The 26,908-nt window shown below is 45.1% G+C and overlaps 1 protein-coding gene across 4 annotated transcripts in view; it reads right to left on the reverse strand.

Annotated features, from left to right (window-relative positions):
* PLCG2 (phospholipase C gamma 2) overlaps positions 1 to 26,908 on the reverse strand; it is a 98,336-nt gene that overhangs the window by 21,818 nt on the left and 49,610 nt on the right. For all 4 annotated transcript variants that reach the window (XM_083165537.1, XM_083165536.1, XM_083165534.1 and 1 more), the window contains exons 14-29: positions 26,149 to 26,317; positions 22,779 to 22,883; positions 18,704 to 18,790; positions 17,845 to 18,017; positions 17,017 to 17,217; positions 15,929 to 16,048; positions 15,018 to 15,198; positions 14,453 to 14,527; positions 14,106 to 14,215; positions 13,312 to 13,405; positions 10,181 to 10,244; positions 9,842 to 9,999; positions 5,431 to 5,533; positions 1,567 to 1,776; positions 1,237 to 1,376; positions 1,036 to 1,150 (exon numbers count right to left, since the gene is read on the reverse strand). In XM_083165537.1, coding sequence (XP_083021663.1) covers positions 1,036 to 1,150; positions 1,237 to 1,376; positions 1,567 to 1,776; positions 5,431 to 5,533; positions 9,842 to 9,999; positions 10,181 to 10,244; positions 13,312 to 13,405; positions 14,106 to 14,215; positions 14,453 to 14,527; positions 15,018 to 15,198; positions 15,929 to 16,048; positions 17,017 to 17,217; positions 17,845 to 18,017; positions 18,704 to 18,790; positions 22,779 to 22,883; positions 26,149 to 26,317 — 2,105 coding nt within the window. The remainder of the gene's footprint in view (positions 1 to 1,035; positions 1,151 to 1,236; positions 1,377 to 1,566; positions 1,777 to 5,430; positions 5,534 to 9,841; positions 10,000 to 10,180; positions 10,245 to 13,311; positions 13,406 to 14,105; positions 14,216 to 14,452; positions 14,528 to 15,017; positions 15,199 to 15,928; positions 16,049 to 17,016; positions 17,218 to 17,844; positions 18,018 to 18,703; positions 18,791 to 22,778; positions 22,884 to 26,148; positions 26,318 to 26,908) is intronic.

Here is a 26,908-nt window from a genome sequence, read left to right on the forward strand (position 1 = left end):
TTTCAGCGAGGACGGAGAGGAGTCGCAGCACCAGGAAGCTGTACATCGCAGCAGGTACAGCGGTGCGCCCGCTCACCCACCCCCTCTCCCGCCGCCTCTCCCGCCGCAGCAGTAGTAACCCCCACCCCCCCCCCACCCCCGCCGTGCCGCAGTAAGTATTGTCCGCATCCTGCCCCCCCCTCCGGGCGGGCGTGCGGGTTTTGCGGGCGTGCGGGTTTTGCGGGCGGGCGGGGGGCTTGCACCGGCCCTGGTTGTCGCTATAATAATGAATCATCATTCTCCAGTCACCAGCTCTCTGCACCTGGTTACAGTTTGGAGGATGCTCCAGAATAAGTCACACTCCCACATTATGAGGGTCATTCAATGAGGATCTCAATGGGCAGAACCATGCTGCACTGCAGGTGGGGCAGATGTAACATTTGCAGAGAGAGTTAGGGGTAAATTTACTAAGATGAGAGTTGTACTAAAGATGGGATGTTTCCCATAGCAACCAATAAGATTCTACTTTTTATTTATTTAGCACCTTCTAGAAAATAATAGTATCTGATTGGTTGCTCGTAGCAACATCCCATCTGAAATAGAACTCCCATCTTAGTAAATTTCCCCCGACATGTTGAAAAAGTCATGTGACAGTGGTCATGCTTTTAATATCCAAGTGGGCATTTATTGGGAACAGTAATCTTGTCGGAAGCACGGCAAGCCAAGCAAGCTCACGTGAGTAGACGTATGTACTGATGACATCAAATATACAAGTTTTGGACCAAAAAAACATGTTGACCATTTTTGTGTGACGATGATTGCCACGTCAACCTTATGACCATGTCGACCTTAACCGCTGTTTGTACCTGTGGCCCTTTTGCACCTTTTAACCTGATGCATGTTGACCAGTTGGTGTGGACAATAACATTGTCAATCTATTATAGCAGTCACGGAGCAGGGTCATCGCTTCTGAATGTGTATTATGTAGAATGAGGTGTAGGCTTTGTTCCGTTGGTTGGAATTCCCATTGGCGACACAGAGACATCTCCTACTTACTCATAACACTGGTCTTGAACTTATTGAAGTCATACTCTCCTCCGCATATCTCAACCTCTACAAAAGGGCAGGCAATGCCACGACCTGGCTTAGGCAAATGGCGGGCACCAAGGACCTGGAAGTATATGAGGGTTTTTGAGTCAGGATCTCATCTCAGCTAAGTGGATTCCATTGCACACCGCACACTTACTCCTCTCATACCTTGATGGTCAAAATCATCTGCCACTGTCTCTTAGCATCGCTTGGGTCGTAGTGGTCTTGCCTCATGCACTCTGGCTGCAGGATGTAACCACATCGACCATTGGCTGAAAACATGGCGTGATTTATTTGCATGGATCGATCTGAAAAGACAGGGAAATCCAAAGTGTTATTACTTGTGAAGGAGGAAGCTTCATGATCCAGGTGGTGGTTAATCTAGTGGGCCATTCCACCATGCCATCAGTATTTCTGGGGCTTGGCAGATGTCCAGCTCAGCCATGAGTGTAGTATATAACATGAGGAATATTATAGAATAAATGGCGATGTGCTTACCTGGAGTCTGGTAGTTTAATGCCACCATCTGGGCTCCGCACAGCCAGAGGCGCAGGGGGTCATAGTTGGATGAGTCCACTCTTGGTGCTTTGGGGTAGACTCTGGTTAAAGCTTTGCGGTTATAAAGCAGGAGCTCATTGGGTTTCTGCCTGGCGATGCTTTCTGCCTTATTCTCCACAAACGATCGCACTTCTCGGAAATCTGGTCTCACTTTGTAAGAACAAGTAAAAGTCAGATGCAACACTGGCCAAAATGTACAGAAGCATCAGCATCCAAGAGTAGCATAACATGAATAAGGGCATTTCTATGGGGCATAACATGTGAATTAGGGCATTCTTATAGGACATAATATGATTTAGGGCACTACTATAGAGCATAACATGAATAGGGGCACTACTATAGAGCATAACATGAATAGGGGCACTACTATAGAGCATAACATGAATTAGGGCACTACTACTCTTGTGGGGCATACAATTAATTAGGGCACTACTAGAGGGCATAGCATGAACTAGGGCACTCCTATAGGACATAACACAAATTAGGGCACTACTATAGGGCATAGCATGAATTAGGGCACTACTATAAATTATATATAACACTATAAATAGGTGCCAATACAGAATAAAAAAATAAAAATAAAGTTCATATGAATACAATCATCCCTTGTATAAATGAAATGGAATATTATATATTCCTGTAGCGTAACGAGTACACGTCACACCTCAACCCAATGACACACTCGCCCTAACCCAATGACATGCATATCTTAAACTGGGTGTGGATCAGTTGGTCACCAGCAAGTTGTTAGACAGTCATTAGGTCGACATGCATTTAGGTCGACATATGTCTAGGTTGACATGCAGGAAGGTCGACATGAGTCTAGGTCTACATGGGTTAGGTTGACAGGATCATTAGGTCGACAGGGGTAAGGTTGACAGGATCATTAGGTCGACATGGGTAAGGTCGATGTGAAAAAGTCAACATGTTTTATTTATTTTTAACCCTTATGTCCTAGTGGATGGTAAGGCATGAAATACTGCATGTTGTGTCGACATGGACACCGAAACATACCACCACGTACCCTCGCATGGCCCCCTTGCTCGGCACACTCTTTTATTCTCCCACCTTGCCCTAGTGGATGGTAGGGCATGAAACGATCCCGAAGCGTGGCGAGCGCCGCAAGGGGACACTGACTACTTGACGTGTATTCCGCGTCCGCTCGCCACGCTTCGGGATTGTCTTCCGCGTACGCTTTATAAAATCAACTCCACGCCGACGTGGATAGTGGGGGTATGAACAGGTCGGGAGGATGCGTACCACGTCCCCTTGCAGGGCTCGCTGCGCTCGCCACGCTTTGGGCTGACTTGGATAGGCAGTGAATCGCAGCGAATCGGATGCAAAATCGCATCGCAGATCGAATCGGCTGCAAATCGTATACGATATCGTATGCGATTTATATAAAATCGTGCGCCTGTCGGCATATGTCGGCTCAAAAAAACTGTTAAAAATCCCCATGTCGACCTAATGACCCTGTCGAACTAACCCATGTCGACCTAAAGTCTTGTCGACCCAAACTCATGTCGACCTAATGCTTGTCGACCTACTTGATGGTGAGCCAATGACCCTATCCCCTCAAACCAATGATACGCGCACCTCAGACCAATGACACCTTCAGCTGTCAGAGAAGGGAAATATTCGCTTGCAACCTTCCTAAATTAACCTTATAATTACCATCCCCTAGATTACTCATTAGAAGACATTTAAAATAATTACATAATTAAACGAGTTATTTTAATTGGACCTGCTTGTGGCAAGATCAGGGAATCTATTTATGTCTGGAAATGAAGTTGTTGTGCTTAGGAAGCCGTCGCTATGTCGTAAAGCTGTCAGTGAATAAAGACCGAAACCATGAGCAGCGCTTTTCATCTCCCCTGATCTACACCTGGCCAGACGTGGCTTGTCATCTCTTGCTGAACTACAACTCTTAAGGTGCGTACACACAGCATTTATCTCTGGCAATATGGTTGCTGAACGACCATATTGCCAGCGATTGGAGTGTGCACCCAGCGATAAATCGCTGGGTGCACGCTCCCGTTTTTAGCCCCCTTATGATCGCTGTTGACCCCTGCGGCACCCCGGCAGAGGTTCCCTTTCATCAGTGACCATCTCTGGTTGCTGATGAAGAGGAGACACTGAGCAATATATCGCCCACGTGTGTGTACATATCCCGTCATTCTCTGATTACCTGCTGTGATCCCTCCATTCCTGCCAGCAGTCATATCCCCAAAGGGTACTTGTGTATTATCACGGCGCCCACGAAATCGGCCGCAAATCTCATGCAAAAATCGGATGCGATTTGCGTCCGATTTTCTGCGATTTTCGGCCGATTTGCATGCTATTCCATCCTTGCACACCCCCACTATCCAAGTGAGCCCGAAGCGTGGCGAGAGGACGCGGTACTCGTCCTCCCGACTTGTTCATACCCCCAATATCCACATTGGCGTGGAGTTGATTCTACAAAGCGTGGCGAGCGCAGCGAGCCACCGAGCCCGAAGTGTGGCGAGCGGACGCGGAAAACAATCCCGAAGCGTGGCGAGTGCCGCGAGGGGACACTGATTAATTGACTTGTATTCTGCGTCCACTTGCCACGCTTTGGGATAGTTTTCCACGTACGCTCGCCATGCTTTATAAAATCAACTCCATGCCGAGGGTATGAACAGGTCGGGAGGACGCTGCGCTCCCCACGCTTCAGGCTGGCTTGGATAGGAAGTAAATTGCAGCAAATCGGATGCAAAATCGCATCGAGGATCGAATTGGCTGCAAATCGTCCGCAAATCATATGCGATATCGTATACGATATCGTATGCGATTTATATAAAATCGGGCGCTGTAATAATACACAAGTACCCCCCAAAGTAATTCAATGTAGGACGCAATGCTGCCATATGTACCAGTATCTGGCCTGTGCAGCTACCTATCCTAGCCTATGGGTTACTCACTGCACTTGTAACTGGTGGAGGGATCCATCAGAACCCCCCGTGTATGTGCGGTCAGCGAGGACCAGGCATGTGCAGACCCCCATGTACTACGCTCTGCACATCTCCCAATCGGGCTCCCTGCTTAGCCGCTGTCCCTGCCTGTGCCGGATGATACATACAAATACCTATGTTTGCAAGGCACTCGCAGACTGATTGACATACGGTGATAGTGTAGGGTAGACCCCCGACGTTTCATGGGCATGCCTTCAAAAACGGTGGGTGCGCCCATAGAAACGCTGGCAGTGCCCGGCGAAATGCAGGTGTTCCTTTGCCTGCTAGGAAGCCCCTGAAATCCTCCCAGCCGCAGAGAGACTCCTGGGCAGAAGAGGAGAAATCATTCAATGGCAAGTTACCATCGCATGATTGTTCCTCTGAGCGAGCACTGGATGTGAACTCATACATATCTGTTCGTAGTCCTGCACAGGGGCACGGAAGGCTGGGGGGTGCGTTCGGCGGGACGGCGATAACCCACTTGCTGGGATCCAAACACTCGCAGCCCAGCAATCAGGCCTGAATTGGGCCCTATATTAACAATGACAGCCTATAAGGAAGCTAAACCCAACCGATAGTAACTATATATGAATGTACAGCACTGAACAGAGGAGCAAACAGGTGTGGGTCAGCTTACAGACAATGCCAGGTAGACAAGCACAAGGCTGGCATTGTACTGGATGCTGTACCTGTACAAATTGGGAAACCTAGTGATTGGCATCCCATAGGAATAAACCTCTGGGACCTGAGTGTGCTCGGAGCGGATGACACATGAATTCACAGCGAGGAAACGATCAGTATAATACACCAGAGAGTCCCCGCACAGCGATACCTAGATTGTCCTTGGCTTCAGTCGTCGGCTTGCAGTAAATCACCAGGTCTGATAACTCCCGGGCAATGGCCTGCTTCTTCTCCGAGTCCCTGATCAGGAAATCCTGCAGACAGAGAGGCTGGCGTGACAATGACATCTCAGATGAAGCCGCATTCAAAGAGGCTTCATATCTTAATTAACTTCAATACACTGACATACTGATCTATGTGTAACACATCAAAGAGAATATTGCAATGCTATGTGTCATCTCTAGGCAAAGATGTTTGTTATTTACACTTTTCATGCACATAAAGGGGTCCATGTACTAAGCCTCAGAGAGAGATAACGTGGTAAGAGGTAAAGTGGCAGCCCACATGCACCTGCCTGGCATGTTGCAGGCTGTATGTGATAAATGACAGTTAGGATCTTGGGATGTTGGCAGTCTGACGACCAACAGCAGCATCCCGATGTGCAAAATTCCCACATCTGCTAGGCATGTATTCCGTATGTAGTAAGATACTCTGATACCCCTTCATATCGCACAAATAACCTGGCTCCGACCCGGGTTGTTGCAGGGTTGGCGTGCGATGCAAATGAACCTTTTCAAATAAAATGGGTCCAGCAACCCGACATTCTGACCAGGGTTAAAGGAGGGGTTAATCCCAGTGCATCTGCTACAAAATGTTCTTTAAAAAACCCAAAACAATGTTTTATGCATTTCATATAGGCTTCAACTATTGTGGAACTACAAATCCTATTATGCGTGTGTGTGTGTGTGTGTGTGTGTGTGTGTATGTGTGTATACACACACACACAACACACATACTGTATATACTCTATCTAGCTTTGTAACACTTGATTTCGCTTACGCTACTTCAGCAAAAAAAGAAAAACTTCTCAGGCGGAATGTCACAGAGTACGTTGTGAATAAGGGGTTATTACCAGTGCGCTGCGAGGGCATAAATATGGATGTGGGTTGTTAAAGTCAATGGGAAAAGCAATTTAAAATGTATAATATGCCAATTGCGATTAAACATATTCATGTCACCAGCAATCAAGACAAATGGCTGATGTCAGAGTCACTTAGCGCCAGATGTTTGCATTAGGAGCTGACTACACCCCAACGCTGGTTATTAGAATGAATATCGTCTCATCGTCCTTAACTGTTTCACCTACAGAGGCCCCGGGATATGATGATATAAGTGAGGACACAGGATATGGTGATGTAAGCGAGGACCCTGGATATGGTGATGTGAGTGAGGACCCGGGAAATGGTGATGTGAGCGAGGACCCGGGATATGGTGATGTAAGCGAGGCCCCGGGATATGGTGATGTAAGCGAGGCCCCAGGATATGGTGATGTAAGGGAGGCCCCGGGTTATGGTGATGTAAGCGAGGCCCCGGGATATGGTGATGTAAGCGAGGCCCCGGGATATGGTGATGTAAGCTAGGCCCGGGATATGGTGATGTAAGCGAGGCCCCGGGATATGGTAATGTAAGCGAAGCCCCGGGATATAGTGATGTAAGCGAGGACCCAGGATATGGTGATGTAAGCGAGGCCCGGGATATGGTGATGTAAGCTAGGCCCGGGATATGGTGATGTAAGCGAGGCCCCGGGATATGGTAATGTAAGCGAAGCCCCGGGATATAGTGATGTAAGCGAGGACCCAGGATATGGTGATGTAAGCGAGGACCCGGGATATGGTGATGTAAGCTAGACCCGGGATATGGTAATGTAAGCGAGGCCCGGGATATGGTAATGTAAGCTAGGCCCGGGATATGGTGATGTAAGCGAGGACCCGGGATATGGTGATGTAAGCGAGGACCCAGGATATGGTGATGTAAGCTAGGCCCAGGATATGGTGATGTAAGCGAGGACCCGGGATATGGTGATGTAAGCGAGGACCCGGGATATGGTGATGTAAGCGAGGACCCGGGATATGGTGATGTAAGCGAGGACCCGGGATATGGTGCTGTAAGCGAGGACCCGGGATATGGTGATGTAAGCTAGGCCCAGGATATGGTGATGTAAGCGAGGACCCGGGATATGGTGATGTAAGCGAGGACCCGGGATATGGTGATGTAAGCGAGGACCCGGGATATGGTGATGAGAGCTAGGCCCCGGGATATGGTGATGTAAGGGAGGACCCGGGTTATGGTGATGTGAGCGAGGCCCAGGGATATGATGATGTAAGGGAGGCCCCGGGATATGGTGATGTAAGTGAGGACCCGGGTTATGGTGATGTAAGCGAGGACCTGGGTTATGGTGATGTAAGCGAGGCCCTGGGATATGGTGATGTAAGCGAGGACCCGGGATATGGTGACGTAAGCGAGGACCCGGGTTATGGTGATGTAAGCGAGGACCTGGGTTATGGTGATGTAAGCGAGGCCCTGGGATATGGTGATGTAAGTGAGGAGCCGGGATATGGTGATGTAAGCGAGGACCCGGGTTATGGTGATGTAAGGGAGGACCTGGGTTATGGTGATGTAAGCGAGGCCCTGGGATATGGTGATGTAAGCGAGGACCTGGGTTATGGTGATGTAAGCGAGGCCCTGGGATATGGTGATGTAAGGTCTGTGTGTGCATAAGTAATGAGGTCGACAGGCCTAGAAAGAACGTGTTCCAACCAATGTCATGTCAACCTTTTGTTCCTGTTAAACTTGGCCCTTATTCTGGTTCACTTGCAAAGGCAAATTTCTTCTCAGATGGACAAAACCATGTGCACTGCTGATGGGGCAGATGTAACTTGTGCAGATAGAGTTAGATTTAGTGGGGTTTTTCGGCATATTGAGATATATATTGCAGTGTAAAAATAAATCCCCCCTGCAGTGCACATGGTTCTGTCCATCTGATAAGGAATTTGCCTTTGCCAGTCAACCAGAATAAGGGCCCTTAAGTAACTGTCGATCTTTTGTCCCTGGTCAAAATTTCACCCTGTCGACTAATGCATGTCGACCATATGGGCTGGGCATTATGGGGGAAATTTACTAAAATGGGAGTTCTATTTCACATGGGATGTTGCTATGGGCAACCAATCAGAATCTACATTTATTTATTTATTTATTTATTTATTTAGCACCTTCTAGATCAGGCATGTCCAAACTATGGCCCTCCAGCTGTTGTGAAACTACAAGTCCCATCATGCCGTGCCTCAGTTTTGCTATTTGGGAATGCTAAAACTATTGCAAGGCTATTGCAAGGCATGCTGGAAGTTTCACAACAGCTGGTGGGCCAGAGTTTGGACATGCCTGTTCTAGATGATGATAATAGATAGTATCTGATTGGTTGCCGATAGCAACATCCCATGAGAAATAGAGAAATTAGTAAATTTTCCCCCGACATGTTCAAAAAGTTAACATGACAGTGGTCGACACCCAAATGGTTGACGTATTTGATTTTTCTTTTCAGCTTTTCCAAACATTTGCTTGCTTTTACTATCCACGTGGGAATTTAATGGGAACAGTAATCATATCCAAAGCGTGGCGAGCAAATCAAGCTCATGGGGGGTAGACGTACAGTATGTACTGATGGTGGTCACCAAACATAAAATATATTAGTTTTGGACCAAAAAAACATGTTGACCATTTTTTTTGTGACTATCATTGCCACGTCAACCTTATTACTGTACACCTCTCTTCCCATAGTCAATTTAGGTATATATAGACCTCCCGGCCCCCTGGAAAGGTGGGCAACCCTCTTGGAATCCTGGGCATCCACGCTCAGCCCGCTGCGGCTTCCTCCACCCTGACCTTGGCGTTTAAATAACCCAATCTGCCGATCTCCACGGAGGGGTCGGGGCTAAAGTGTCATAATCACGTCATTATAGTCCCGCCCCCTCCACAGAGAAAGGCAAAATTAGTTATTTCCCATCCTGGGGGTGGAGCTTAATGACGTCACGCTGAAGCACCATCCCCCAAAGTCATGCTGAAAGTCTCCTCTCTTGGCGGCATATATATATATACACACACACACACACACACTAGGAGGGCGCTCTTCACACCGTCGTAAGGGGCTATGCCCGCAACCCCCCCCTCCCCCGGAGCATCGGGTCTGGCCGCACACACCCCCCCCCCCCACCCCCCCACCCAGAGCAGCGGGTCTGCCCACACCCCCTCCCCCAGAGCGGCGGGTCTTCCCACAAACCACCCCAACCCCCCCCCCCGCGCAGCAGCGGGTATGCCCACCCTCCACCAGAGCGGTGGGTCTGCACGCACCCTCCCCCTCGCTGGAGCAGCGGGTATGCCTGCAACTCCCTGGAGCAGCGGGTATGCCCACACACCCCCCCCCCCCCCCCCCGCTGGACCAGCGGCATCGCCAGACCCTCCAATGCTGGCGGGGGGGGGTTGCGGGCCTACATGCTACAAACTTGCGAGTTATTTACATAGCGAGTACAACAACACAGTATACACAATACATATTTTTGGTTTCTTACCTGCGCCACTTTCTTTCCTACAATCTGATGGATGTTTTGGAACCACTCAAACAGCTCTTCCACTCTGTCAGTTGCTAAATCTACTGACGGCTCATCGGGATTATTGGGTTCCAGTGAGAAGACAAACATTTTTCCATTTTTCCCATGAGCCTCTTTCTCTGTTGAAAGATCATTTAGCTTTTAGTAATATATAAAGCGATACATCGGCACAATGGGCCTAATTCACTTTGCTGCGAGGCAGACTTCGCACACCATGCTGTGAGCCACACTGCATTTAATATCAGCACCCCTGTAGTGACGCAGAACCCAAAATCTAAACCCCCAGCACAAATTACTTACTGATGCTATATGTTCCTAAGTCCAGGATGCCTCTGCACAAGGAGCCTAAGGGACTGTCCTCGATCTGTGTATGAAAACATTTCAGTTACCATGCAATAGGAATGAGAATCGAGGGTCGGTCCCTCGTCGTGTCAGCCGCACACATTAGAAAACATCGGTTCACCTATTCCATCTTTTCCAGGCATGTTTTGAATCCCTTATAGAGACCACATTATGAAGTAATGGAAATTAGAATTAATAAAAATGTTAGAAGGAGAATAACTAAAATTACTTTGCTTTTCAATTTCAGCTTTTTGGCCTAGTTTCACCACATGGATATTTTTCCTGATTTTTAGACTTTTTAAAGTTTTAATTACTCCATATTGTGGTGACTGACGCGCTAGTAAGTAAAATGTAAGGTAAAAAAAATTGGGAATTTTTGCAGAAAGTCCAAGCCTCAGTTTCTGCCAAATCACCCTGGTTTATGGAGGACAATAGTGACCAGAACCAGCCCTGGGCATAGGCAGTATACACAAATGCCTACGTGCATCTGGGCAGACTGGACATCTAAGCTCCACTGCACAGACTCCACATTTCAGAAGTTCTTTCTTCCAAAGGGATGTTTCGGGCTTTACATTTCAAACACGGCTGGCCCATTGTCTGTACAGCCCTGCATCAATTTATTCTACAGCCTAGGATTCCCAAGTAACTGAACATGGGTTATTTTTGGCCCTTTCACACTGAGCCACAACACGGATTAACCAAGCAATGACCTAGGTCACCCTCTTGGTGTATATCAGTGTATTAGGATCTTAGTTATGGGAAGCACAACATGCACCATATACAGGAATGCTATGACTGCCTGCACAATGTTCAGTCCACAGGTATGACATTTCTGCTTTTATGGCAGCGGGAGAGGTTAATCCCCATCACGTAAACTCTCTGCTGGCTGTTTCCTACTGTGAATAAGTCTTTTTGATCATCCAGAGTATATGCACCACAGCGCAGTTCAGACTTCCCCAGCAGAGGACGGAGAAGTGGTCACAGAACAATGAGGTTGCATGCTCTGTGGTAGTTATGGTAATTAGTGCACCAGCGGCAGAACCGGACAGTGAAACATTGCACCTTTAAACCCTGTTTTAAACACTGTGATACAGTTGCTGTGTCCGGTTCTTATGTACAATAAATCGAGTAAAACAATATACAAGAACTCTATACCGGTACTTCTATAGAACGCTGCAGTGAGATATAGGGAGACTTAGGGGTAAGTGTATCAAATATTGTAATGAGTGGACAAGTGGAGGAGTTGCCCAATCAGCTCCTAGCTTGTCATTTAACAAGTACATTGTAGAAGATCATTGGTAGAAGGTAACTACTGGTGATACCTTTAACTAGTGAGGAATGCAAGTCATTTCTCTTTATTAAGAATTGGCACCATTATGTTTTAAGGAATGGAGGAGTCATTGAGAATACTAAAATGCTACTGAATACATTTGTACTTTTTAAATGATACTTGCAGACCGTCCCAGAATATCTGGGAGACTCCAGGATTTGGGGGGGGGGGGGTCCCCTACATCACAGGAGAGTGGGAAACCCTCCAGTGGGCAGACCAAAGAGAAAGCAATGACACGACTGGCGGAAATATGATGACATGTACCTGTTGGCCACGCCCCCTTGCGCTGACCAGGCTAGCACCAGAAATGTAGGCAACTATGGACCTTCCTTCCCATCAGCACTGTGGTGCCCTGTTTGACAGCTCATTTGAAAGGCACATAACAGGCATTGGGGCAGATGTATTAAGCCTTAACAAGAGACAAATGCAAGGGTGATTAGGAGAGATAAACCTCCAGCCAATCAGCTCCTTACTGACTTTTTTCAAACACAGCCTGTAACATGGCAGTTAGGATGTGATTGGCTGGACGTTTATCTCTCTTTATTATCCTCGGATTTATCTCTTGTTAAGGCTTGATACATCTGCCACAATGTTCTCTAATACACAGTGTCATAAAACTGGTGTGCCCACTGCAATCTCATCTGTGTAAAAATATGTTAGTGGGCTCAGGCAAAGACCAGGATCTTGACTTACAACTATGGTCCGGATTCTGATTTGGAAGCAAAGCACAAATAGCAAGTAACTTTGTATTTGGAACAAACCATGTTGCCAGACAAGGGGAGAAAATACATCTATATTGTTTCTGTGCAATGTAATTACTGTCTGCTTTTGCACGTAGCCCACACACACAAAAGAGGGGTTACTGTAGATGGCTGAGATCGAGATTCATTTAAAAACTTTATCATCCAGGCTCCATCATCACTAGCCCCTGGTCATGGTGGGATCTCCCTATTGCCCCTTACAGTGTACATCTATGGAATATTTAGATTAACCAACATTAGATAAAGCGAGGGCTGCCTAAGCCAGAGCGTACTTAAGAGGCTTAAATTTTTTGAGTTGGCAGGAAAGAGTTAATGACTGCTAGTGTGTTTAAAGTTGGTTTCAGTTTTGTTAGTTAGCCTTTGGGTGAACTGGGGGGGGGGCGTGAGCTTAGGGAGAGGGGTATATAGGCAAGTCCTTACAGGAAGTACTTCCTCTTGCAGAAGTTTCTTTAGCCCCACCCACCCACCCTCCCTTGCCTTTGGCATTTCAATTTATAGTCAAATCATTGGTACATTTACCATTATTACAACTTAGGCGGTAGAGCGTCACGGTCCAGCGGTCACTTGTGGCATGAGAGGGCGCTGGGAGGCACTGCCCCCTGGAAAGACGGCAGGGTGTCCTGCCTTTGCGGGGGGGGCGCGGTGGGCACTACGTCAGCGGAGTGTCCACACCGGCCAGAGCGGTGGTGAGACTTCCCAGCGTTAGATTGTGTGATCGCATGCGATGCAATGCCATTTTTCCCTGTACGATGCACATCGTGGGAGCCGTGATTGTACACAAGTACCAAATATACTTATGACCTTTAAATCTAATTGGTACGGTGTCCGTGTCTTTATTGTGTCAGCGTGAGTTATTTTTAGTTAAGCTAGCTTAAAGTGTGTGTTAGAATTGCAAGCCAAATAAATGTATAGGCGCCTTATGGAGCATCTACTAACGTGGACTCAGCAGTCATCTATGCACCAGATTTCATTGGAGCTCTGTAGGTCTGGTCTCTTACCTCATTGGCAATGCTGTTATCATTCGTTGATATGTCCTCCACATAGTTTGAGGGGAAGTAGTGCTGTATCTTATCTCCATAGTCCCCCTTCCACCTGCACATCGACCATGACATCATAGAACAGATTATTACTGATTATGACTCATCACATCTATAGAAAAGCTCTGAGATACCGTCTGTTACATGTATGGGCTCAGTAGTGTCACCACCGCTCTATGGTAGCCATGGCAGATTACATACTATCCGAAACACAAGGTTACATATTGCATAGGGGCAGCATTGCACCTCTACCTACAGTGTTAGCTCGGTGATGATCCATCCCCTATAAATTAGATTTTCCTGAGATGTTTTGTTCTCAATATACTCCCATTGGTCATAGCTTTGTAGAGTGCAACAACCTTGTCTCAACAAAGTAACTACTCTGCTGTCTGGATGTGTACCTAGTGCTATATAGCTATGGAAGGGGGATGTTCAACTTCTGTCTCTTGAAACTCTTGTCATACATATTTGGTCACAACTCCAGCTCACAACTAAAAAGGTTAGCAGCAATGTAAACAATAAATATTCATTAGCTTTAAAAAGAAAATCACTGTAATATAGGGGGTATTTGGGGTTTCCTTTTCAACATATCCTACATGTTTATCTTTATTAGAGCAGAAGTACCGGATATAGATGAATTGGACCGTTATGCAGATTATACTATAAAACCGCGGCCTGTTCCCTAGTGCAGGCGGCTCCCCCTCTAATCCCAGCATTACTGACGATGCATATGAGCAGCGGTAAATGACACTTACCATCCTTCAGAGACTTTCACCACGTTGTGAATAACGGCCCCTTTGCAGAAACTCATTTCGTCCTCCCTCCTCGCCGTGTAGCTGTATATAGCGGTAACCGTTCCTTGTGGCTTAAACATAAAATGTCAGGTAAGGATTACTATTATGTTATTCTGTGGAGATATAAATTGTATGCTTCACATCGTCAACGGCTGCACAGCAGACTTTCTATTCTCCCTGGCTAATCTCGCACCCTACACATAGTTCATTGCAGTCACTTACCCTATTCATTAATGTGTTCATTACCATTAAATCCTCGTTCCAAACAGTTTTGTATTTGTAAATTAAAAATGCCAACCGGCTCTTACCATCGCTGGAGATATTTCCACTGGATCCACATATAATTTGTTCTTAACGTCGTAAATGGAGTTAATATCTTTCTCCTGCAATATGAAAAACCAAAGTTATCATTATGGTCATGTGCATTCTCAACAAGGCGCATCGCTCTGTATCCCGTAACACCCGATTCAGCAGCCATAACTCGCTACACATTGCGTACATGCGCTCAATAAGGTAAAACTGATATGATAAGATATATACATTCGATACGCCCCTTTTAGTAAAACATTTCACAAGATCATTGCAGAACATGCGCGGTGCGACTGAAATACATTGCAGCGGCAGAAAACGGTTCCTGCCAAGTACAACATCGCCATTGCATCAACCTCAGATTTAGGCCCTATATAATCTTTCTTTATTTTGCAGTGTAGACATCTGTGTGCAGCAACTTGGCGTTGTCAGTAGGATGCACATCCCTTATAATAAAAGGTGAATGCTGATCCTCACCTCTTTGTGGGGACAGAACAATTAAAGTGTTTCTCGGTTCGTGTGCACACAGGCGAATACAAATATATATTGGAACAGAAAACGTACGGCATTAAATCTCTCCAACAGTTCCTCGGTCACCGGATACCGCAGCTTCATCTTCCGGTACAGTGTGTGCTTCTCATAGTAATTGACGAGTTCCACCAAGTTTTCAAAGTAGGCCGAAGTTCCGAGCACGAACAGGCGGCCATCTTTATTGATTCTGCAGTGCTTGACTTTTCCCTCTGCCCTGAGACACAAAAACACAGGGTCATTCTAACGTCATAAGTGGGCCATCTCCGAAACTTGCTAAATAACATGGTGAGGGTACATACGGTGCTTTCCACAGCTCGCAAGTCTTAATTAAAAGTAGGCAATAATATTATGTAGAACACATCCAGTATTTAATATTATCGCCCCTCCAGTGACCAGTGCGTCTCTGAGATATGTAAGAAGGGGCTGAGGAGATTGTAGTTTTGAAAAGTATGAATTATACGCCCAAAAATTATTTCACCGATATTGTTGGGATGATCCTCAGAGAGGTTGGAATATGTGATCCGAAGATGCAGCGACCAGTCCCAGTCTGTACAGCCTAATGATTGGAGCAGTCATGTGCAGGTAATCATGGGCAGCACGGATGGTGTAATGGTTAGCAATACTGCCTCACAGAGCTAAGGTCATGGGTTCGATTCCCACATGGCCCTAACTGTGCCGAGTTTGTATATTCTCCCCGTACTTGCGTGGGTTTCCTCCGGGTACTCTGGTTTCCTCCCACAATCCAAAAATATACTGGTAGGTTAATTGGCTCCCAACAAAAATTAACCCTAGAATGCCTGTGTGTGTATATGTTGTAGGGAATATAGATTGTAAGCTCTGCTGGGGCAGGGACTAATATGAATGTTCAACTATACTCTGTAAAGTGCTGTGGATTATTTATGCGCTATATAAGAAACGGTTAATAAATAATGCAGGACACATACCTGAAAGTGATGGCATAAGAATTTGGCCCCTCTCTCCTCCGTATGAGAAAAGCTCCATCCCGGGGAATTCTCATCAGCATATCTTCTGCCTCTCCGCGACTCAAGTTATCATAGTACCATCTGCATGACGCAAGCACAACGGCGGTTACTGCGTCATCTATGCAATATAGTCTGACAAACCAGCAGAGCCCTCCGGCCTTTAGTGCTTTCCTTCCCTGACCTGTGCCAGCATCTTCTCCACCATCACCTACAGCAGCACAGAATCTGATTATCGACAGACTGTGCATGTGAACATGCACCACGGTGATCCTGCTCGCAATAATGATTCATGGAGAAGTGATTGACATAAAGGGACCGTTTGCATCATGGCCGTTATCAGGTGGTTTAGCCGCTGTCAGCTGCAATGTTGTGCGTACAGGAACATGGTGCGTGGGCCGCTTATGCTGTGTCCAATGTGTGCACCAGCAGACCCACCCTTATACTCGATGTTCCTCATTTTTGCCTGCATATGTGTCCACAATCATGGATAAGATAGCAACAGCTCCGAGGGGCATCTCTGACACGTAACTTGCCAACATTAGCAGCTCCGTAGCCTAGAGTCGCACAGTGTACAAACACTAAATTAGGCCCAAAGTGCCTCAATCCTCAGTGGCCTGCCTTCTGCCATACATGTGACAAGTGGAACTATGTAGATACAGGAGGTTCTCATGCACAGTGACAGTAATTACGCAAAGCCCCCTCATCCGTCTGCACATTGGGCCTTATTCAGATCTGAGCTCAGTACAAATTTGTTTGGAAAATGGGCAAAACCATGTGCGCTGCAGGTGGGGCAGATTTAACATGTATAGAGAGAGTTAAATTTGGGTGGGGTGTGTTGAAACTGAAATCTAAATAGCAGTGTAAAAATAATGCAGCCAGTATTTATCCTTCACAGAAACAAAATAACTCACACAAATCTAACTCTCTCTCTTACATGTTACACCTGCCCCACCTGCACTGCACATGGTTTTGCCCATTTTCCAAACAAATTTGTACTGAGCTCAGATCTGAATAAGGCCCATTGTACGTAAGCAGAGATTGTCACTTACTCCTTAGATAAATGAGGGTTGGGGTTGGGAACAGCATCTGTCAATCGCAGCTCAAATTCTGCGCAGCGCAGCGAGGACTCCCGGTAGTGTTGTATCAGCTCATAAATACTATCGAACATTAATTGGTCAGTCAGGCAATACTTCACATGGTCTCCCTCAGTACAGGAACGGATCCGACAGTGCTGAACCCGACCAGACCGCCTGCAAGGGAACAGCACAGAGGAGAAGGTAGCAGCGGGAAACATCATGCACCCCAATAATATTATTATAATTATGTTCCCCATATGGTGTCGGCCTACTGACCTATCAGGATCCTGTGAAAAGCCAATATATAGAGTAAAGTTTTGTATGTAGTGTTCATTCTAGCACCCTAGGGTTTTAGATCCTTCCCAATGGCACTGAAAATGTGTGTGAGCCCTGCCATCGATGTTCGATGGTTCTAATCCATCAGATAAATTAAAACCATCAATTATTCAGCCATTGGCAGTTAACTTTGCAAAGACTATGCTTGTGCATTGGCCAATAGGAATCCTACTACCCAGGAAATGGTCAACAGGCTGTAAATTCTGAGGTGAAAATGTACCTACAATATACTGTACACGAACTAAAGTTGCCAGAGCCATGACTGAAACTTTACACCAATGGGGAAAGAAAAGAAAATTTGCATTATCCTGAGCCCGCCGGATGCATGATGCCCTGGGCAGATGCCTCTCTCTCCCCGCACTACAGGGGGTGTATTTTACCCAGACATTGCTGCACTGTTGCTCTATAATGGATAGTATTAGGGCCGGCAATTCATGTTAGGGGCAGAGGTAGCACAAGTCGTACCAGAAGGAAAGGGTGTAGTCGTCGCGGTATGATCCACTCTCTCTGACTAGGAAAGTCCCATCTTTGCCCCCCATCTCTGCGCAGTACTCTTGCAGCAGCCGTTCTGCCATGAAGCGTCCTTCCTTGATCCGCCCGTGGAACCATTTCTCCTGCAGATGTTGTTCTTTCATTGACTGGGTGGTGAGAAAAGTGCAGGAGACATCAGTTATACAGCAAAATAAATGTGCATACATTGCTGAATACATTATACACTGCTCCATTTATTGCACCGAGGGCTGATCGCGTGCGGACGCATGATGTAACTATCGTGGTAATAATTAGATTGATAGATTAAATGAATTAACTGATGAAAACATTGGGCCCGACGCAAATAAATCGAATGCATGTAATAAGCCTATTCTCTACATTCTACAAGTTACCCCTCTTTGGTAATAAACATTCACCAATGCTATCAATTTGTCTCTAAACCGCCCTTACTAGCGTTTGCTCAGTTACGGAGCATGTGCAGTGCACTGAAGAGATGCGTCTCAAACAGGTGCACGTTCAGCTCTGCAACAGCTGTATGTACTCAACAATTGCTCCATCATTATTGCCCAACTAACCTCAAGAAACTCTCAGTCTGATGTTCAGCATGAGGGCATTGGGTTGATGCGGCCATGTTGGAGCCAAACTTGCTAAACTGCCTAATGAATCTAGGCCCAAATGCACATACAGTACACTAGTATCCTATATATCACGATGGACACATTAGTATAATACTTTGTACATGTTATGAATGGAATATAAACAGCAAAGATAAATTGACCCCGTTTGCATTTTGGGGTAGAATTATTTTCACAGAAAACCTGACTGAATATACCTTCGGCGTAGAGTCTTCTGTGCTCTCAATTTCATCACCATAGGAGAGTTTTTCGCCATCTATTGCGCAGTAACGAATGTACCATTTCTATAAGGAAACATAGATTTTCAATTAGAAATGTACTTTTAGAATTAAGCTGCAGATATAACTTGCAGAACAGTATATCCTCACCATCCTCCAGCATTATTTTATTTCCTGAACATAGTCTGTACATGCATTACCCACGTACATACTGTATATGATCTACAGCAGAAGATATCAAAGAAGGGTTTAAAAGTTATAAGTGTAAAAAAAAAACCACAAAAACCTACTTGTAGCCTAAACGTAGCACAGTTTGGATGTTTTGAACATTTTTACAAATATTTTTGTCTGGACAAATCTGGCAATATACTTTACCCCATAAAGTGAAATATACCCCCATCTGATAGAACTGGTAGATGTGCTAACCGTTGCTTGGTAAGGTGTATACATATTAACTATGGCGGTGTTTTATTGCTCAGAAATAATTATAAAATCGATGACTACCGCCATCAACTAAATCCGATCTTACATACATATTTCCTCTTAGCGCAGTAGTTCCCAAACCCTGTTCCATGAGGCAATTATGGGGGTGCCACAGGGTGGCAATTATGGACCAAATCAAATATACTGTATGGTCAATATTACAGGCAAAATCAGTGCTGGCCGTTGCCAATCACCAAATATGTGGACAAACACAATCGCAACCCTGCGGCCTCACGGATGCACCAAGCTACCAGGAATCTTTCCAGTAAGGCCGATAACCATTCCCTCCCTGACATCACTGTAATGAGCGCTCCTGGTGCCCTGTGCTGGCCCCGCCTTCTTTGTGTGTGACGTCAAGCACAGGGGCCGGCATCTGGAAACTACAGCGGTGACCGGAACAGTGTAGGGGAGACTATTGCCATGCTTCTACCTGCAGGGCGCTGTTGCATGCATTCTGCAAGCTAGAAGCACAGGCATTGGTGCACCCACAGAGCCGCTGCTCGTCCACACCTACTGTAGATACAGCCCTGATCCCTGATTGCAGATAATGGCTACACCCTATTAAGTCTTGCTGCTGTTTATTATATGCATACATAACTCCATACTTGTTACTTTAATAGGCTGTTTGTTTGTTTGTTTTATTGCCCATAGCTACACATTTAAGGGGGAATTTACTAAAATGGGAGTTCTAATTTACATGGGATGTAGCTATGGATAACCCCCTAATAATAACACCAATTACACTAAGCTATTGCTATAGGACTTGTGAGATGTTACACTCACTGACTGAACAGTAATGATACCAGAATACTAGATACTATGGCTGAGACTCCAGCGTCAGCCCACTGTAACCTTGGACAAGGCAATTTGTCATGGTGTGTCTCAGCCACCGAAATTACATTGCAAAATCAATTGCTCAGGGAAATTGTGCTTTTACAAATCGTGTATACAGCATGGAATAAAAGTGTATGCAGTAAAATACACAATCCAGGAGTAACGCGCTACATCTGTAAGCATGCAGCATTTACAAACAAGCCGAGTCTGGGGAGATTAATGCACAATTCATCAGAGGGAGTCAGTCCTGCAAACGTTCTCGTCTCTCGCAGCGACGTTTAACCCTCATCATCATAAACGCTATCATACAGTATATACATATGAACTGCATACATAGTGTTACTTAGCATATGATGACTTTATTTACACACACACACATTGAATATTGTACAATAGCCCTTATTCAGATCTGATTGCAGTACAAATGTGTTCTCTAAAGGGGCAAAACCATGTGCAGTGCAGGTGGGGCAGAAGTAACATGTATAGAGAGAGTTAGATTTGTGAGTTATTTTGTTTTTGTGCAGGGTAAATACTGGCTGCATTATTTTTACACTGCAATTTAGATTTCAGTTTCAACACACCCCACACAAATGTAACTCTCTCTGCACCTGTTACATCTGCCCCACCTGCAGTGCAGCATGGTTTTGCCAATTTTGAGAACAATAATCTGAATAAGGGCCAATATACGTACGGAATCATTACAGGGCCATTACATAGGTATGCAGGCATCATGTCAATATTAAGGATGTCGACATTCCATACAGCAACCAATTCTGTGATGCATTGGCTGCAATTGGATGTCCGCCATATACAGGACACATGGCCTACATGGGAACTTTCTATTTTCTACCTGTAAGTTAATATGTCCGTTGAACTGTTAAGGCCGCCATCCACTAAAATGAGGTATCGCATGCCGTACCTCGCACGCGGCACAACGCCATGTGACCTGGCAACACCCAGGGTGGCAGCAGCGCATACAATATATTGTATGTGGTCCTTTTGCATACGATGTATCGTATGTCATCGCTTGCCTTGTTGTGGGATCCGATGTATGCTTGGTGCAGCAGTGACGATCTCCGGCTCTGATCCGATGCACACAGGGCCGCGCATCAGAACAGAAGCGGAGGTTAAACACATGCGATTTGGGCCCTTTTTATCTATTTCCTTGGCCTTGTATTTCTCAAGTAGGAATAATCAGAATAAAAGGCAAATAAATAAAATAAGAAAAATATTGACGAAAAAAATCCTGATCATTTATAAAACAAAATGCTTTATCAAACTCACTGCCAGGGTAATAGCTTATTGCATTAGCTTTGGTGCTTTCTGTTTTTGATGTGTTGCAGCGCCCCCTTGTGTCACTTAAACTTACTACCAAGCAGCAGGGGAAAGGAAGGGAACGGTAAAATATTCAATTTGATACTGTAATAATCTGTTTACATTGTCTGCATGTGATATTACAAATGTGCGCCGAGTCTCTTTTGGGTTTTGTTCTAATTTCATTGTCCTATTTTGGTTTTGCAAATACACCCTGGTGTTTTAGATTCAGAATTCAAATTTAAAATATGAACCATGAGTTTTTAATTTCCTGAGAATGGATAAAATCAGCTTAAATTAAATCGTGTAGTTTTTGAATTTTAAAAGTTTTCCCGAATCCGAATTCTAAACTGTGGGACTCGTTTTGGTTTAGATCACCTTAGGACTCGGTGCTATAGGTGTGTGTACATTGAGTGTTAGGTGTGCACAGGCACACCCTAATGCTATGCACACCCTAAGGAACACCTCCCTGCCACTACGACGCTTCTGCTACAGGGCCTCCGGTGGCCCTCGGCCATTTGAAATGTGGCACCGGCTCGTGAGCCAATCAGAGCTCGCATGTGTGTTTTGCATTGTTAATTGTACTAGACCATTGTCATATCACTACATACCTGCATCATCCATGTATGTTTTTGACTTTTTGGGCATATAATTTTACTAAGACTAAAGTGAAATAGGCAGGAGATTACAGTGTGGCTGAGAAATGTTTTATATTGTAGTGAGCACCAGTAGATGATGGTAGACACGCCTGATTGGCGGTATTATACACACCCAGTAGGTGGTGCTAGACACATCCGTTTGAAACTGCACCCCCTAATAAAATGTGCTGCATATGCCTATGCTTGGTGCAGATCTAGGGGTGGGACGGATCTGGATTCGCCGCCTCTCTCCACCGCACATCGCCGGTGACGCATAGATAATTATCTCATATGCACTAACATATGCAAAAATTATTGCAAATGACAGCTCTTGCATTAAGAGCTGCCCTTTGTGTTGCGGCGCCAATGCGCACCGGGTCCCCGGTGGCTTCCCCTCCCTCCCTTACGCGGCACTGGTGCTGCAGGGTGGGCTCTATTCCTCCCCCCTGTACCGGGCAGCACAGCACTGACACAGGTGAGGGGGGGTCAGCTGGGGACCGTGGGGGGTCGGTGTGGGGCAGCAGGGGTCCATGCGGGGTGGTGCTGGGTGGCGTTAAGAAGCCCATAGGTTTCTATGGGGTATCGCCAACTTTTGCACCTCCCATAGTGAAAACCCAGTGTGTGGATTTTCCTGCATATCAAAATGCAGTAAAAACCCTTATAACCGGGTTGTTACCGCATTTTTGCGTTAGAGCATCCTGCCCCGGCTCTGCAAAATGTGGGTCGGTTCGGAACTGAGCCACATATATCTCTATCTCCAGTTCTTAAGCGTATGAGCAAATTACCTGATCTATGGGGTCCCACATAAACAGCTCCCCCTGAAGTTTGGTTTCCTCCTTATGGTCCTCAGCCTTGGTGATATAATCTCCTTTCAGTCCCAGTTTTTTATGCTAAAGAAAGCAAGAAAAAGTTAAATATATTAAATGATATCGCTGTAATCATAATTTGCTTTTAATTGACAATTATTTTCTGGGAACACACAGTGTAGACAGACATTTCTGGGCTTGACTAATGTATATGAGACCGTACCCTATCCTATCAGTACAGCAGGGATTGCGGAACATAAATCAGGACTCATGAATATTAAGGTGCTTACACATTAGATAGTACGCAAGTGATGGAATGTCACCAAAATTTTCCTTAAACTCCCCGACAAGCAATTTTCTGAATGTGACCGCCGTTTCAGGGCTTGCTTGTGTGCGCATGTGTAGATTAATAGAATAGTGGGTTTGCAGGACGGCACTCCACAGTTATTGATACATGCCGGTGCCAGGTCTGTAATGAAGAAATGCAGTACACTTACACCCCCCCCCCCCTTGTTAGAAGCGACAAATGACCAGCATGAATGTCATAGTTGCCTATCATCCCGCATCCTGCAGGAGGCTCTCGTTTCAGTAATAAATCTCCTGCTGCACTGCATTGTACTCTTAATCTCCTGGATTATTCAGATTCTGACAGGGGTGCCACTGAGAAGTTTCTTTACAAGGGCAGTGACTTCACGAGGACAGTAAGGTTTAATGAATATTAGACAGGCTTCATGGTTATTTAATGACTTATATTTGCAAGGCTTGGATGAAATCGCTGCAGCACTGCATGAATAATATTCTTGAGGCCGAACATCCAGCCTCAGCCGAGCGTTGTGAACTGTATTCAGGCCTCATGAATATAAGCCAGGCCTCGTAATTATTAGTCAGGCCACATAAATATTAGTTAGGCCACATAAATATTAGTCAGGTCACATAAATATTAGTCAGGCCACATAAATATTAGTCAGGTCACATAAATATTAGTCAGGTCACATAAATATTAGTCAGGCCACATAAATATTAGTTAGGTCACATAAATATTAGTTAGACCAGATAAATATCACATAAATATTAGTCAGGCCACATAAATATCACATAAATATAAGTCAGGCAACAAAGATATTAGTCAGGCCACATAAATATTAGTCAGGCCACATTAGTATTAGTCAGGCCACATAAATATCACATAAATATTAGTCAGGCCACATATTGTCACATAAATATTAGTCAGGCCACATATTGTCACATAAATATTAGTCAGGCCACATAAATATCACATAAATATTAGTCAGGCCACAAAGATATTAGTCAGGCCACATAAATATTAGTCAGGTCACATAAATATCACAGAAATTTTAGTCAGGCCACATAAATGTCACATACATATTAGTCAGGCCACATAAATGTCACATAAATATTAGTCAGGCCACATAAATATTAGTCAGGTCACATAAATATTAAGGTGCGTACACACGGCAGTGATATATCGCAAAGCCTGGCAGTGGAAATCAGCTGGTTGCAGGAGCATGTTCCTGCGACCAGCGATCACTACAGGGGAAAAAACGGGAGCACGCACCTGGCAATTTATCGCTGGTGCACACTCCCATCGCTGGCAATATGGTCGCTCAGCGACCATATTGCGAGCGATATTAGCAATAATCGCCCCCGTGTGTACGCACCTTGAGTCAGGCCACATAAATATTAGTCAGGTCACATAAATATCACATAAATATTAGTCAGGCCACATAAATATTAGTCAGCCCACATAAATATCACATAAATATTAGTCAGGCCACAAAGATATTAGTCAGGCCACATAAATATTAGTCAGCCCACATAAATATCACATAAATATTAGTCAGGCCACATAAATATCACAAAAACATGTCAGGTCACATAAAATTTTGTCTATTGCTGCTTATATATAGCTACAAACACATAAAACATGAACATAAAATATACATATTTGTCCTTTAAGACTCATTGTTCCATTTTATTTTACACTCTGTGTGTGTTACTCATAGAGTCTGTGGGGGATACATGGGATTTTTGCTGTTTGTAACATAATTATGCGTATGTGAAGGCTGGCCTACATAGCACTCTTGGGTCACCGGTCTGAAAGAATTTATTAATTGCTTAAATTAATTTTTAACCAAGCAATTAATTGTGTATTCATTCCATTAGGGACTATACGCTGCCCTGGAAACCTGGCTTCTTGGTGCCCCTCAAGGACAAGAAAAGGGACAGAGATAAGCGCCTACCACTGGTGTCAGCCATTTTGTGCGATGAGCCTACAATAAGGAGGAAGAAGCGTAAAATGTAGTAGCTGGTTATACCCCTTCAGTCACATCATTAGCTCCTGCCTCCTAAGGATTTAATCGGATACATTTTCAGGCCACAAAATGTGTTGAATCCTAATTCATGGATAGAATGCCTTCCCAAAATGGCTGCCTCCATATGTTTCCTCACAGACATGCACAATATATATATCAATTTGTCTATTTAGTAAATATCAGGAAATAATCTGTGATTGCTCTCTGACATATGCCAGTAGGTATGTATTTCCGTAATTCAGTCATCAAAGGAACAAAGTGCATGAAAATTAATGAATAACTCAGTGACTAGCACTCAGAGATTACACACACACACATGGCTGTTAGATATGGGGATGAAGTGTATGGGTTCCAGTGACCCTGTACCCACATGGCAATAACGGTCCAGGGCTAATGAATGTAGAGCTTTGCGGGGACAGTCACCTATGACACGCATATACATCAGAGGTAGCTGGCAGGCTTTTTATTTCAGCTATTTAAAACAAATGATATATAAAAAAAAAATTTAAATAAACTTTATTTTGAAAAAAAATTTTTAAAACAATTTATCACCATTTAAGCAATTTTTGGTCAAATTTTCTTTTGTTATTATATAATGGCCCTTCATGACTCCCAGAACATGTGATGTCATAAGATCATGTAAAGAGGGGCAGGTCAGCAGCAGTCAGAGAGCTGTGCCCAGCATCTGTCCAGGATACCATTCTACTATTCTAGGCACCCCCTCACTGGGGCAGCTGCACTGTTGCCAACCCCTTGACCCTGTGCCCAGGTTGTACACCTCTACACGCGGCTGAATACAATAATTAATACTCAGGCTTCCTTTGCGTGTTTCTCTATGGATTATAGTGGCATTTGGGGTGCAGTGGGCAGAATTTTGCTGTGCCAGGGACGGGGAATATTTTGTCCTGTGTAAACGGTTACCCAAGTTTGCCCCCACGCTCCCCACCCATTAAAGGGCCGCTTAGCAAGTTTTGTTACAGAAAATGCTCCTAATTAGCATCTTATGCTGTTGTCACCTTGATGATGATCTTCTCCTTCAGTTGCGTTGGCGATGGCAACTGATCCGCGCTGGCCTCGGTGGGTTTCATCAGCAGCAGGTCTCCGAACACCTCCTTAAACACCTTGGCCATATACCTCTGCTGCTCCACGTTGCAGTGCTCCTCTATGGACAATATCACTGGGTATCTGGAGTGGAGAAGACACCATTGTTACCGAAATGTAGGCATATGGATGGGGCACTGATTACTGTATAAGCCAGGCAGGAAGTATATTCTGCTACATGAGCCCATCAATCATTTATAGTTGGCCCCACTACTATAGAATGTCATTTTATAATACTGTTCAGACATATACCAGGTAAGCCATCTGAGCTGAAAGGGTTCAACATCCCATAATAAATATATATATATACATATGAGAATCATTAGTAATTAGAAAAAAGATTTCTAAGCTCACATTCTCCCACCTCATGGTAAGGCTCCTGTCTCTTCTTCCTGGCAGCTGCTCTCTGGTCCAGTGCACTGATTGAGATCTCAGATCCACACACCCAGCAGACTGCTACCACTGGGCATGTACAGCAGCTTACTTCTAACTCCTATACCGCATGTACTGGCCACAGGTCTAGTAACATCGTATTATACACCACTGCTCTTCTGGCCATGATATATTTGTATGTGCACTCATGTACCATGCTTAGGGACATGTATAATGGATAGCATTACTGCCTCACAGCCTTATGGTCATGGGTTTCATTCCCACCATGGCTCTGTGTGGAGT

This window comes from Crinia signifera, chromosome 11 (assembly GCF_055691185.1).
Source record: "Crinia signifera chromosome 11, ASM5569118v1, whole genome shotgun sequence".
Taxonomy (NCBI): Eukaryota; Metazoa; Chordata; class Amphibia; order Anura; family Myobatrachidae; genus Crinia; species Crinia signifera.